Source organism: Balaenoptera acutorostrata, chromosome 14 (assembly GCF_949987535.1).
Source record: "Balaenoptera acutorostrata chromosome 14, mBalAcu1.1, whole genome shotgun sequence".
Taxonomy (NCBI): domain Eukaryota; kingdom Metazoa; phylum Chordata; class Mammalia; order Artiodactyla; family Balaenopteridae; genus Balaenoptera; species Balaenoptera acutorostrata.
Window position 1 is genome coordinate 50,705,191 of NC_080077.1, and position 13,374 is coordinate 50,718,564.

Consider the following 13,374-nt stretch of genomic DNA (forward strand, 5'->3'; position numbering starts at 1 on the left):
ATATGCAGTGTTGTACAGATACCCCTACTTCCCAATACGATCTATAGATTTAGTACAGTTCTGGTCACGTTCCCAATAGGTGTGTTTGTGTCTGTGTGTATAACCTGATAATCTGATTCTAAAATTCACATGGAAATACAAAGGGCCAAGAATAAACAGCATTTTTGAAGAACAAGGTAAGAGGACTTACCCTATTCGATATCAAGACTTACTGTAAAGCTCCACTAAGATTAGCTCTAGACTCAAAATGGATTTAAAAATACATAGAAACTTGGTTTATGACAAAAGCGCCACTGTAGAGCAATAGGGAAAGAACAGTCTTTTCAGTGAATGTTGTTGAAATAATATGTAAGAAACTTGACTGCTACCTAACACGATTCACAAAAATTAATTCCATGTCAATTATAGATTAAAAGTGCAAGGCAAAACAACAAAGCTAAGAGATAATATCATACTTATGATCTTAGTGTATAAAATGATTTAAAAACCTATGCTTTCATACTAAACCTAAAAGAAAAAGATTGATAAATTCCATCACTTTCTCATAAAAGACATCAAGAGAATGAAATAGCAAGTGACACAAGAGAAGGTGTTTTCATCATATAGAACCTTTAAATGGCTCATATCCAGTGTTCCTACAAATCAACCCTAACACAACAAATGGTAGATAGAAGGTGGGCAAGAGCATTGACTAGGTACTTCTCAGATGAGAAAAATCCAAAAGATAAACACATGAAAAGGTGCAGAAACTCTCAGTAACCGGGGAAAACATAAAACTGCAGTGTTATCACAATTTACCTACAAGAATTGCTAGATTTTTAAAAACTGACAGTACTGAGTGTCGTGAGGATGTGGAGCAGCAGCGGCCTCTTACACTACTGAAAGGAGTATACACGTTGGTACAGTCGCTTTTGGAACAGTTTGACATCATCTCCTAGAGTTCAAGCTGTGCATATCCTTAACCAAGCTATTCTCCTAAGTATATTTCCAACAGAAATGTGTAGAGTAAGACACATTTGTAAGACTTGTACATGAATGTTCATGGTACTGTTATTCATAATAGCCTCAAACTGGAAACACTCATGTATATAATATCAACATTAGAATGGGTAAATAAATTGCGGTGTAGTTATACAGTGGAATATCTTACAGCATTGAAAATGAACATCCTACGGTTACACAAAGCAACATGGATGAATGTTACAAATATGTTGACTGTAAAGGGTAAGACACAAAATAATAATACATATCGTATGGTTCTATTCACATAAACTTCAAAAAGCAATAAAAACAAAACTACAGTGTTTAGAGTTATCTGCTTAAGGTGAGAACGTATAAAGAAAAACAAGGAAATGTGTATTGTAAGAGTCAGAATAATGGATACCTTTGGGGAGAAAGGAAACGAGGGTGACTGGGGAGGAGACCAAAGTGGGACGGTTCTGGGGTTTTTATTTCTTATGTTATTTCTTATGTTTTATTTCTTATGTTAGCTTGCTAGGTGCTTAAATCATTGAGTTGTACAATTTTGTATACTTTTTTTCCTACATGTTTCATGTTGTACAATTGTAAAAAGGTTTAAAATTGTAGAGAGAATGCTGAGCAAACAAGTCGGAGAGGACAGATTTCATGTAAAAGTTTGTTTTTAAAGAATGGTGATGAGTAACACTTAAATGCAATGAGATTTATCCAAAACTTTCCATTTGGTAGTAATTAAAGCTCAGTAAATACTAAATGCCTTCCTTCAGTAAACATTGTTTACCAGTAGGTAAGTACAGGCAGTCCTCACTTTGTATGGTAGTGTGGGACCAAAAAGAAAAAAAGATGACCATACAAGATAAAACTGTACCAAATGATCTTGATAATCAGTGGGAAAAAATAACAGTTGTTCCATCATCTTTAAAAATTTTTGTCAAAACATTAAAAATTCTTCTATGTTGGTTATAAATATATAGGGAAATGAAAAAAATAGTAAAGCTAATATTAATTTAGTACAATGTAATGTGAAACATTAGAAACAATTAGAATTATAGTGCTTTATTTCTTTGTAAAAAACTTAACCAAGAGTAGTTTGAACAGTGCTCTGCCTTCTGCTTGTATAACTTAGAAAAACAGAGCTAGTAGAGTAAGCATCTTTTCTGTGCCATGGCAAATTTTCTTACTCTTTTCTACAAAATTTGTTTTTTGTTTTTTTGGTTTTTTTAAAAAATTAAATTTATTTATTTATTTATTTTTGGCTGTGTTGGGTCTTCATTGCTACGCATGGGCTTTCTCTAGTTACAGCGAGCAGGGGCCACCCCTCGCTGCGGCGCGCAGGCCTCTCATTGCGGTGACTTCTCTTGTTGTGGCTCGCGGGCTCCAGAGCACAGGCTCAGCAGCTGTGGCACAAGGGCCTAGTTGCTCCACGGCATGTGGGATCCCCCCGGACCAGGGCCCGAACCCATGTCCCCTGCATTGGCAGGCAGATTCTTAAGCACTGTGCCACCAGGGAAGTCCCTCTACTAAATTTGGATCAGCTTCCAACACTTTGTCCTTCGCACTTTCAGTGTCATGAAATGTCTCCGAGAATTCCTTTATTGTAAAGTTTTTTGCTGTTGTCACTTCTTCTGGGACATCTTCCTTTTTGTCACAACTACTTTCCTCATTTACATCAATAATTTCACCTTCACTAAATTCCTCTGACTGCATATCTGTGTCTCTCAAACAGTGGCAGTGACAACATTCCCGCAATCAGCTGTTTTTTCTTACTCCACTTACATTCAATTTGAATTTCACTCCAGTGTCATCATTTTTCCTTTCTGTGCCACACTTTTATCTTTGTTGGCCAGTTCCCTCTTTCAGTTACCATTTTGTAAAATTTCATATGAGTTTATCACTGGAAGGCAAGACGTAAACCAGTTACATGCTTTGCTGTCTGTAGGCGAACTGAATAACAGGTGAGAAGTGACCTATCACCAACAGACTTTGAAAAGAAGTGATGTGATTGGTCACTGAAATGATGTGCATCTCTTATTAACATAGTGACCTGTGAACTGAAGTGCCAGCAAAGAAGTTCGTATTTATGTAGTTACTCACACTTAGTATACTGTGGTAAGTGAAGTTGGAACCATGTTGTTGGGAGACTGGTATTTAACTAAACTGTGGAAGCTGAAATTTGTGCATATGGGAAGCCTGGGAAGTGAGGACTGACTGTAATTCAAAGAAGGTTGAACCATTTGATCAATTAAATAAATATTTGGTTGGTTTTGATTAGATTGAGGATGTAGGGCTACTTGGACTATCTGATTTCTGAGCTATTGAATGCCTGATACATTTTATGTAGAAGTGTAATTTTGATAGTACTCTTGCAGTTTCTTTAATCCTTTTAGGTACTTCCTTACAGAGGACCTTTCATACTAACTCTCTAGAACAAAACCCCTAGTTGTAGTAAGTAAAATCAGTGGTTTTAGGAGAATAATAGTGATGATGATTATGAATTCACCATGAAGCAATTGACATTGAAAGTAAGTTTTTAAAAAAAATATTTTACATAATGTTGACATTCTAATAATTGAAGATAAAAATGGTTAACAAATCAACTTTGATTCATTTAGTCCGGTGACTCCATTTTCACCATCTCCATACTAGCAAATATTTTATTATTAAATGTAAAAGATAAGGTCTCACTCTGTGTTGGTCGAAACTGAAAAGTGTTAACTTATTGTTTGATTTCCGACAGGTGAACTGGCATAGAGGTTGATCTCAAGATGCCATTAGTGAAAAGAAACATCGATCCTAGGCACTTGTGCCACACAGCACTGCCTAGAGGAATTAAGAATGAACTGGAATGTGTAACCAATATTTCCTTGGCAAATATAATTAGACAACTAAGTAGCCTAAGTAAGTATTTTTACATCAATTAAAAATATTACTCGCAAACCAGAATGTTATGCTTTAGGGTATTAAGACGATATTCTTGTGATTAATTTGGGGGGGGGGTAGTTGATGACAAGAGCACAGAGTTATCTTGAAAAATGTAGTCATTTTAAGTAAAATTAATGTGTTTTAGAATCATTTCTTCTTCCCCTGCATGTTTCCTCTGGGAAAGGGAAATAAGGATAGAATCTTTAGGAACAGAATCACATGATGGTTAAGAATTAATGAGATTGTTTTAAAAATATAATTCAGTCTGTAAAAGGTGGTGCTCAAGTTGTACTTTTGCTTGCTTGTTATCGCTATTTACATTTTTAGAGGCTTAAACTATTTGTGTTTTGGGATGCTAGTATCTCTCTCTTTATATACATATATATATCTTATTAGCCTAGGGAAATATTTTTATATTACCAAATATCTAAAAGTGAAAGATGTGGAATAGTAACTAACTAGTCAGAGAATTAGGTTAGTCAGGTGAGTTGTCTAAAGGACATTAGGATATCAGTCAAGTGTCTGATTTGCAGCATGATGGCAGACAGAAGGCAAGCAGGTTGGTCAGATAAAAAAGGCCAGTGGAAGGGACAGGTTAGGGGAGGAGGAGACAGGCAGTATGTTTCCATTATAAGATTACAGAACAGAGCTACTAGGTTAAGGAATTAAATAAATCATTTCCCATTTATTCTAAATGTAATATTAGAAAAAAATTTTTAAATCTAGTTTATCTTTTGAATTGAAGGATTAGCTTTTTATTAGACATTTATATTTCATTTTAAAGATAAAACAAGATGTTCTTGGTCTAGATATCTTCTCTAAGTAGTCCTAGATATCTTCTCTAAGTAGTCCTAGATTTATCAGCCATACCCACCCACATAGATTGGCTTTATAGGCAGGATTAGCTCCTCTTTTCTTTTCCTTTTAACTTTTGTCCTTTCTTTTTATAATTGAGTACTTAGCACAAGGTAAAAAGATGTTGTTAATCTGATTTGTTTCAAGTGAGAGCATTTGGACATACACATGTAGTCAGAGCAACATAAAAAGTTATATTAGAATATTCTTGGTGAGAGCACTAAATTTCTACATTGCCTATGAAATAGTTGTAAGAGTAAATTAAAAGACTGTTTCTTTGAATTTAAGTGTATTCCTTGTCCCATTTGGTGGGGTTTTTTTTTTTCAGGTTAGCTATCAGCAGTGAATCACTAACGTATTGTTTACTTGTTTCTTCCTTGAGAAATTCAATATAAAGTGTACTTTTGAGACAAGTCAAAAGAAAAGGCCTAGAAAGTACATTAATATATGATTAGCCATATTGTTTAAAGTCATTTGCTAGCACTAATTGGTTTTATGATCTGTTAGATTCTATTAACGTAACATAACTTCATATAAAATTTATATATTCTATATGTATATGGGTACATCAGCTTGTTAATATTAAAATATATGTTAAGAGCATAGAAATGACATTAATAAATTTGGTTAAAATATTTCTTTAAATTAAAATGAATATTAGATCTAATATAAACATCTTGTTTTAAGCATAGTTTCAATATAGAATTTAGAACTAATGTGTGTCAGTTTTGCAGTACTAACCTGTTTCTTACATAACCTGAAGGTGAAAATTTAAGGAATTTTCAAGTTTGATACAGAAAGTCCATATAAGCAACATCTGTCAGCAAGCACATGGTCATGTTGTAGCCAGACTGAAAATAGAAATACATTGTAAAAATATAACTAAATTAGGTTTTGGGTACTTCAAACTTGGAATCAGAGACTATAGAGGCATTTTCCAAGCAGTTTGTAGAGATTCAAAAAAAGAAAAAAAGAGAAAAAGCATAAAATATTGTAGCAAGGTGTAACAATAGTTTACCACTCCAGAATTAAGCTCTCTGGCAGCTTTCCCACGTGACATAGTTGAGAACCTGGAATTAAATTTAAAAGGCCTCTAGATAGCCAGAGTAAACAAGCCCAAACACTAAAGACCATGCACATAAAATAACCAGTTGGTCCCTCTCCCAACTTGTTTACTTTTACTTTGGTAATTCAGACAGGGTTTATGATGTGGTTTCCAAACATTAATGTTTCAGAGCATTAAAAGAGGAGATACGGGGTGGAGATAATAGAAGCAGGCATTACTGAAGCCAACCAAAAGATGTAGTTTATTGCAAAGGAAGAAGTGACATAAGAGAAAAAGCAACATAAAAACTGGAAAGAGGCCATTTAATGTAAAAGCAAATATTCTTATACATTTCAAAGCTGTTGTTTCTCTCTTGTACAAATTTTTAAAAATTTAAAAAAAAAAGCTGTTGTTTCTCATAATCAATTCATAACTATAAGTCCTCAATAAAAGGTTAAATTATGTTTAATTTTTATTTAAGAAGATAAGGAAGTTTAGAGTAGATTTTACATTAGTTTCCATCCAAAATACTTAAAATAATAATTAATGCATTAAATAATTTCTGAATTACTTAGAAAACTAGGCTATTCAGAATGGTTCTAGGTAATTCAGATTTTCACTTTGGTACTATTCCTAGCACCAAAAGTGCTATAGCACACAGCAGTGAAGGTCAACTACAGAGCTCAGCATTGCTTGGGGCTGCACATCGTCCTGACCTCTTCCTTGGAAAAATATGCATCTGGTTCAGTTGTTTTTCCTAGCGGAACACAATTCTGTTTTTGTTTTTGTTTTTGTTTTTGTTTTAATTATTTATTTTATTTATGGCTGTGTTGGGTCTTCGTTTCTGTGTGAGGGCCTTCTCCAGCTGCGGCAAGTGGGGGCCACTCTTCATCGCGGTGCGCGGGCCTCTTCACCATCACGGCCTCTCCTGTTGCGGAGCACAAGCTCCAGACACGCAGGCTCAGCAATTGTGGCCCACAGGCCCAGCTGCTCGGCGGCATGTGGGATCCTCCCAGACCAGGGCTCGAACCCGTGTCCCCCGCATTGGCAGGCAGACTCTCAACCACTGCGCCACCAGGGAATCCCCACAATTCTGTTTTATAATAGATAATTACTGAAAACATAGAATTCACTTTATTTAAATTTCTTCTGCTATACCATAAGTTTCCCCATTTTATTGCCATCTTATTTAACAACCATTGGGACTCTAATTACCTGAGAGATCTTTTACATTTTCTCTTCCCAAGGCCTTTCTCTTATTGAATGTAGTCAGTTCATGCTACCAAGATGAGCTGATAGAGCCTACTTCTTGTTCTCAATCATAGAAAATTTGACAGATAGATAGGAAAGTAGATGGGTAAGAGGGTGGATAAATAGATTGGCTCTATAAGACTAATTAGATAATAGACGATGGACAGATAACACTGAATATTCTGCTGTGTGATAAAGGTACATGTTTCTTGTCTGAAAAGAACATACCCCATTTAGTTGAAGAGTCTAATATTATGAATTATGTGAGTTTCAAACAGTGTGAGCATGTATATAATTAAAATCAGGAGTTTTAGATTATAGGAACTGAGAAAAGAGAGATAGGCATAGGTGAAGTCATTAGAAGAGGCTTGCTGAATGAAATGTGAATTGAATTGGGCCTTTAAGGAACAAAAGAATTTGGAAACTGGAGGTGAATGAAGAAGGAAGGCATTTCAACTTGCATGTAGAAGTAGGCAGATGAATGGAGGCAAAAATAAATATATGAGAGGAATTAAAGGGACAAATGATATTAGACATGTAAGGTGGAGCTTGATTATGGAGGACAGTGTTAGCTGAGAGGATTTAGATTTTAACATCAGAGGTAATGAGACCTCATAGATTCTTGAATAGAGACATAGTATAATAAATGTAAGGTTAGTTGAAATTCAGATCATACACAATTAGTTTTACATTGCAAACTTTATTCCTTTCACCTGTCTCTGGGGGGGGAAGGAGGTAGATGTGGAAAGTAAGAAGGAATATGAAAAGAGAACAGATGAAAAGAGAACAGATGGGGGTGTTTATCTTATCCACTGCAGTGCTTTGGCACTTAAACCTGAGGTGGGGAAAGTGTAAACTCTCTTTAAAAAATCTGTTAAAAAAAAAAAAAAAATCTGTGGGCTCTCTTTCCAGAACAATGCAAATGCATTAAAAATCTGCATATAATTTCAGGTGGTATACAGACTATAAATTAAAGATCCATGTATTAAACTAAGTTCTTTTAGGGATAAAATTGTCTCTTCCATCTCTGTATCCCTAACATTTGATGAATAAAGGTATGGGATGCTTCCCTTATCTGCCAGAGAAACTCTGTGTCTCCAGAAGTGTCTCTAATACCATCCCACACCCAAACGTTTAGATGCTTCTTTCTCTGTGCTCTGTGGCTTTTACCTCGTTTTATAGTAAGAGCTGCCTGTTGTTGAGCCCCTATCCTGTATCAGGTACTCTACCATTGCCCCCCATCCTCTCCTTCTTTTGTCTCCTTTTCTTATAACTTCTTTGAAGGAGATATTTTTATTCCTGTTTTATAGGTAAGGAAATTGATGCCAAGGCCTCAAAGTGAATGGAACAAAGATTTGGACTTATTTATTAAATTGGTTTTCATGTTTATTTAAATGTCTGTTTCTCCCTCTGTTCAAAACCCGTCAGTGGCAGAGAACTTCTTCCAATCATTTTTATATCTCCAGGATCTGGTACACTGTCTGGCACATAAGACATTCGCAGTCATTTTGGTTTAAAGAATATATGTGAGCAAATGAATATATATAAAATTATCCTTTTTCTCTTAATTTATTATAGAGAGATTAAAGTTATGATTTTTTCCTAAAGATTATAAAATCTTCTAGGACAGGTATTTTATGTTTTATTTCTTGGTGTCTTCAGTAAGAAATACACCTACCAGGCACAGGGTGAGCCCTCAGTAAACGTTTGTTGATTTAACTGATAATATATTGAAGTGCTTTGAAAATAAGACAGCCATTGTTCAAATGTAAACTAGTGAGATTAATGAATTCATTCTATAAGTATTTAGTACCCTGTTACAGGACTCTATACAGCTTACTGTTGAGCTACATTTAACCTAGACAGTACGCTTGGGTCTAAAATGTCTTGATTTAGGAAGACCATCAATTTTTTTTTATTCAAAGGTACAGATAGTGATTGACTTATCTTTATATTGTGAGCATTTATTTATATGTTCTAAATACACTTGAACATTTTAAAATTATAGGTCATCTAAAACTTCTCCCTGGCTTATTTACTAGATAGAAATTTTTATTTCTCCTTTTAGAATGGGATTATTATTATTTTTTTTTTTTTTTTTTTTTTTTAAAGGATTTTCTTATTTATTTATTTATTTATTTATTATTTTTGGCTGTGTTGGGTCTTCGGTTCGTGCGAGGGCTTTCTCCAGTTGCGGCAAGCGGGGGCCACTCTTCATCGCGGTGCGGGGACCGCTCTTCATCGCGGTGCGCGGGCCTTTCTCTATCGCGGCCCCTCCCGTCGCGGGGCACAGGCTCCAGACGCGCAGGCTCAGCAATTGTGGCTCACGGGCCCAGCTGCTCCGTGGCATGTGGGATCTTCCCAGACCAGGGCTCGAACCCGTGTCCCCTGCATTAGCAGGCAGATTCTCAACCACTGCGCCACCAGGGAAGCCCAGAATGGGATTATTTTGGCTTCTTCTTTACAGTAATGGAAATTTACATGACTAGAGGAATTCAGTGATTTTAGATTTATGATTTTTTAAGAAACTAGAATGAGAGAAAATGTAAAATATCTCTCATAAATTTTCAGAATCTGTATTATGGGTGTTCCTGAGATTAGGTCATCTACTAGGTTTATGAAGTATCTTGGATTCTGCCACTGGCCTGAAATTCAGTTCTAGTGTAGCGTCTGTTTATAAATGCTGAATTGGGATTAAGAGATGTATTATTTATGTATACTTTACATTATAACCTCTCTAACCCTCAACAGGTGTGTAGATAGGGATAAAGCAGGAGAGTATTTCCTTAGCCACAAGTCACCTACCAGGAAGTGGTAGAGCTAGTATCTAAAACTGTATTTCCCAGGGTTTGTGTTTTTTTCTCACTCTATCACAGTTGGATTACTTTAGGCTAGGGTTTAAAGTTTAAACTAGTTTCAAGTAAATACCAAATTCATTGGGGCAGCGTTTTAAATGTTAAATTGTTTCATATTTATCTCTGATAACATTAAATTTTATGGTATATGCTTCATTTTTGCTTAGGTAAATATGCTGAAGATATATTTGGAGAATTATTCAATGAGGCACATAGTTTTTCCTTCAGAGTTAACTCATTACAAGAACGTGTGGACCGTTTATCTGTTAGTGTTACACAGCTTGATCCTAAAGAAGAAGAATGTAAGTTTATTCATATTATATTTTCTTTCACATGTATGTTTTTGGTTAGGTGGGATGAGTGATATATTTAAGAACACTATTATACATTAATTTATTAAAAAAACAACAACTGGGAGAAATGTGCTTCAATTAATCAAAGAAACATACACACACACACACACATAAACACAAAAAACATGAATTTACTACACCTCATGGGGCGGGGGGAGACCTTCAAGATGGCAGAGGAGTAAGACGTGGAGATCACCTTCCTCTCCACAAATACATCAGAAATACATCTACGTGTGGAACAACTCCTACAGAACACCTACTCGACGCTGGCAGAAGACCTCAGACCTCCCAAAAGGCAAGAAACTCCCCGTGTACCTGGGTAGGGCAAAAGAAAAAGGAAAAAACAGACAAGAGAATAGGGACGGGACCTGCCCCTCTGGGAGGGAGCTGTGAAGGAGGAAAGGTTTCCACACACTAGGAAGCCACTTCACTGGCGGACACAGGTGTGGGGGTTGGGGGGAAGCTTCGGAGCCATGGAGGAGAGCGCGGCAACAGGGGTGCAGAGAGCAAAATGGAGAGATCCCCTCACAGAGGATCGGTGCTCACCAGCACTCACCAGCCTGAGAGGCTTGTCTGCTCACCCACCGGGACAGGCGGGGGCTGGGAGCTGAGGCTCGGGCTTCGGAGGTCAGATCCCAGGGAGAGGACTGGGGTTGGGTACGTGAACACAGCCTGAAGGGGGCTAGTGCACCACAGCTAGCTGGGAGGGAGTCCTTGAAAAAGTCTGGAACTGCCTAAGAGGCAAGAGACCATTGTTTCAGAGTGCATGAGGAGAGGGGGTTCGGAGCACCGCCTAAACGAGCTCCAGAGATGGGTGCGAGCCACAGCTATCAGCGCGGACACCAGAGATGGGCATGAGACACTAATGCTGCTGCTGCAGCCACCAGGAAGCCTGTGTGCAAGCACAGGTCACTATCCACACCTCCCCTCCCAGGGGCCTGTGCAGCCCGCCACTGCCAGCATCCTGTGATCAGGGACAACTTCCCCGGGAGAACACACGACATGCCTCAGGCTGGTGCAACGTCACGATGGCCTCTGCCGCCACAGGCTCACCCCGCATTCCGTACCCCTCCCTCCCGCCGGCCTGAGTGAGCCAGAGCCCCCGAATCAGCTGCTCCTTTAACCCCGTCCTGTCTGAGTGAAGAACAGACGCCCTCAGGTGACCTACACGCAGAGGCGGGGCCAAATCCAAAGCTGAACCCCAGGAGCTGTGCGAACAAATAAGAGAAAGGGAAATCTCTCCCAGCAGCCTGAGAAGCAGCAGATTAAATCTCCCCAGTCAACTTGATGTACCCTGAATCTGTGGAATACCTGAAGAGACAACAAAGCATCCCAAAATTGGGGCAGTGGACTTTGGGAGGAACTATAGACTTGGGGTTTCCTTTCTGCATCTAATTTATTTCTGGTTTTATGTTTATCTTAATTTAGTATTTAGAGCTCATTAACATTGGTAGATTGTTTATTGATTTGGTTGCTCTCTTCCTTTTTTTTTTTTCCTTTTTTTCCTGCGTGTGTATGTGTATGCTTCTTTGTGTGATTTTGTCTGTATAGCATTGCTTTTACCATTTGCCCTAGGGTTCTGTCCATTTTTTTTGGTTTGTTTTTGTTTTGTCATATAGTTTTCAGAACTTATCAATGGTGGATTTGTTTTTTGGCTTGGTTGCTCTCTTCTTTCTTTCTTTCATTTTGTTTTTTCTTTTTTTATTACTTTTTTATTTTTAATAATAGTTTTTTAAATTTTAATAACTTTATTTTATTTTATTTTTTCTATCTTTCTTTTTTTTTTTTCTCCCTTTTATTCTGAGCCGTGTGGCTGACAGGGTCTTGATGCTCCAGCCGGGTGTCAGGCCTGAGCCTCTGAGGTGGGAGAGCCAAGTTCAGGACATTAGTCCACCAGAGACCTCCCAGCCCCACGTAATATCAAACAACGAAAGCTCTCTCAGAGATCTCCATCTCAACGCTAAGACCCAGCTCCACTCAACGGCCAGCAAGCTACAGTGCTGGACACCCTATGCCAAAAAACTAGCAAGCCAGGAACACAACCCACCCATTAGCAGAGAGGCTACCTAAAATCATAATAAGGTCAGAGACACCCCAAAACACACCAATGGACTCAGTCCTGCCCACGAGAAAGACAAGATCCAGCCTCATCCACCAGAACACAGGCACCAGTCCCCTCCACCAGAAAGCCTACACATCCCACTGAACCAACCCTAGCCACTGGGGGCAGACATGAAGAACAACGGGAAATACGAACCTGCAGTCTGCGAAAAGGAGACCCCAAACACAGTAAGTTAAGCAAAATGAGAAGACAGACAAATACACAGCAGATGAGGGAGCAAGGTAAAAACCCACCAGACCAAACAAATGAAGAGGAAATAGGCAGTCTACCTGAAAAAGAATGCAGAGTAATGAGAGTAAAGATGATCCGAAATCTTGGAAATAGAATGGAGAAAATACAAGAAACGTTTAACAAGGACCTGGAAGAACTAAAGAGCAAACAAACAATGATGAACAACACAATAAATGAAATTAAAAATTCTCTAGAAGGGATCAATAGCAGAATAACTGAGGCAGAAGAACGGATAAGTGACCTGGAAGACAAAATAGTGGAAATAAATACCACAGAGCAGAATAAAGAAAAAGAATGAAAAGAATTGAGGACAGTCTCAGAAACCTCTGGGACAACATTAAACGCACCAACATTCGAATTATAGGGGTCCCAGAAGAAGAAGAGAAAAAGAAAGGGACTGAGAATATATTTGAAGAGACTATAGTTGCAAACTTCCCTAACATGGGAAAGGAAATAGTCACAAGTCCAGGAAGTGCAGAGAGTCCCATACAGGATAAATCCAAGGAGAAACATGCCAAGACACATATTAATCAAACTATCAATAATTAAATACAAAGAAAAAATATTAAAAGCAGCAAAGGAAAAGCAACAAAAAACATACAAGGGAATCCCCATAAGGTTAACAGCTGATCTTTCAGCAGGAACTCTACAAGCCAGAAGGGAGTGACAGGACATATTTAAAGTGATGAAAGGGAAAAACCTACAATGAAGATTACCCAGCAAGGATCTCATTCAGATTCAACAGGGAAATTAAAACCATTA

General features: G+C 37.7%; 1 protein-coding gene across 8 annotated transcripts in view; it reads left to right on the forward strand.

Annotated features, from left to right (window-relative positions):
- The window catches only part of WASF1 (WASP family member 1), an 84,588-nt gene that overhangs the window by 54,176 nt on the left and 17,038 nt on the right, over positions 1 to 13,374 (forward strand). For 7 of the 8 annotated variants that reach the window (XM_057527481.1, XM_057527480.1, XM_057527482.1 and 4 more), the window contains 2 exons: positions 3,716 to 3,876; positions 10,074 to 10,208. In XM_057527481.1, coding sequence (XP_057383464.1) covers positions 3,744 to 3,876; positions 10,074 to 10,208 — 268 coding nt within the window. In that variant the 5' untranslated portion in view covers positions 3,716 to 3,743. Of the gene's footprint in view, positions 1 to 2,917; positions 3,088 to 3,715; positions 3,877 to 10,073; positions 10,209 to 13,374 lie in introns of all 8 variants that reach the window. The other variant, XM_028168640.2, reaches the window with a different exon arrangement.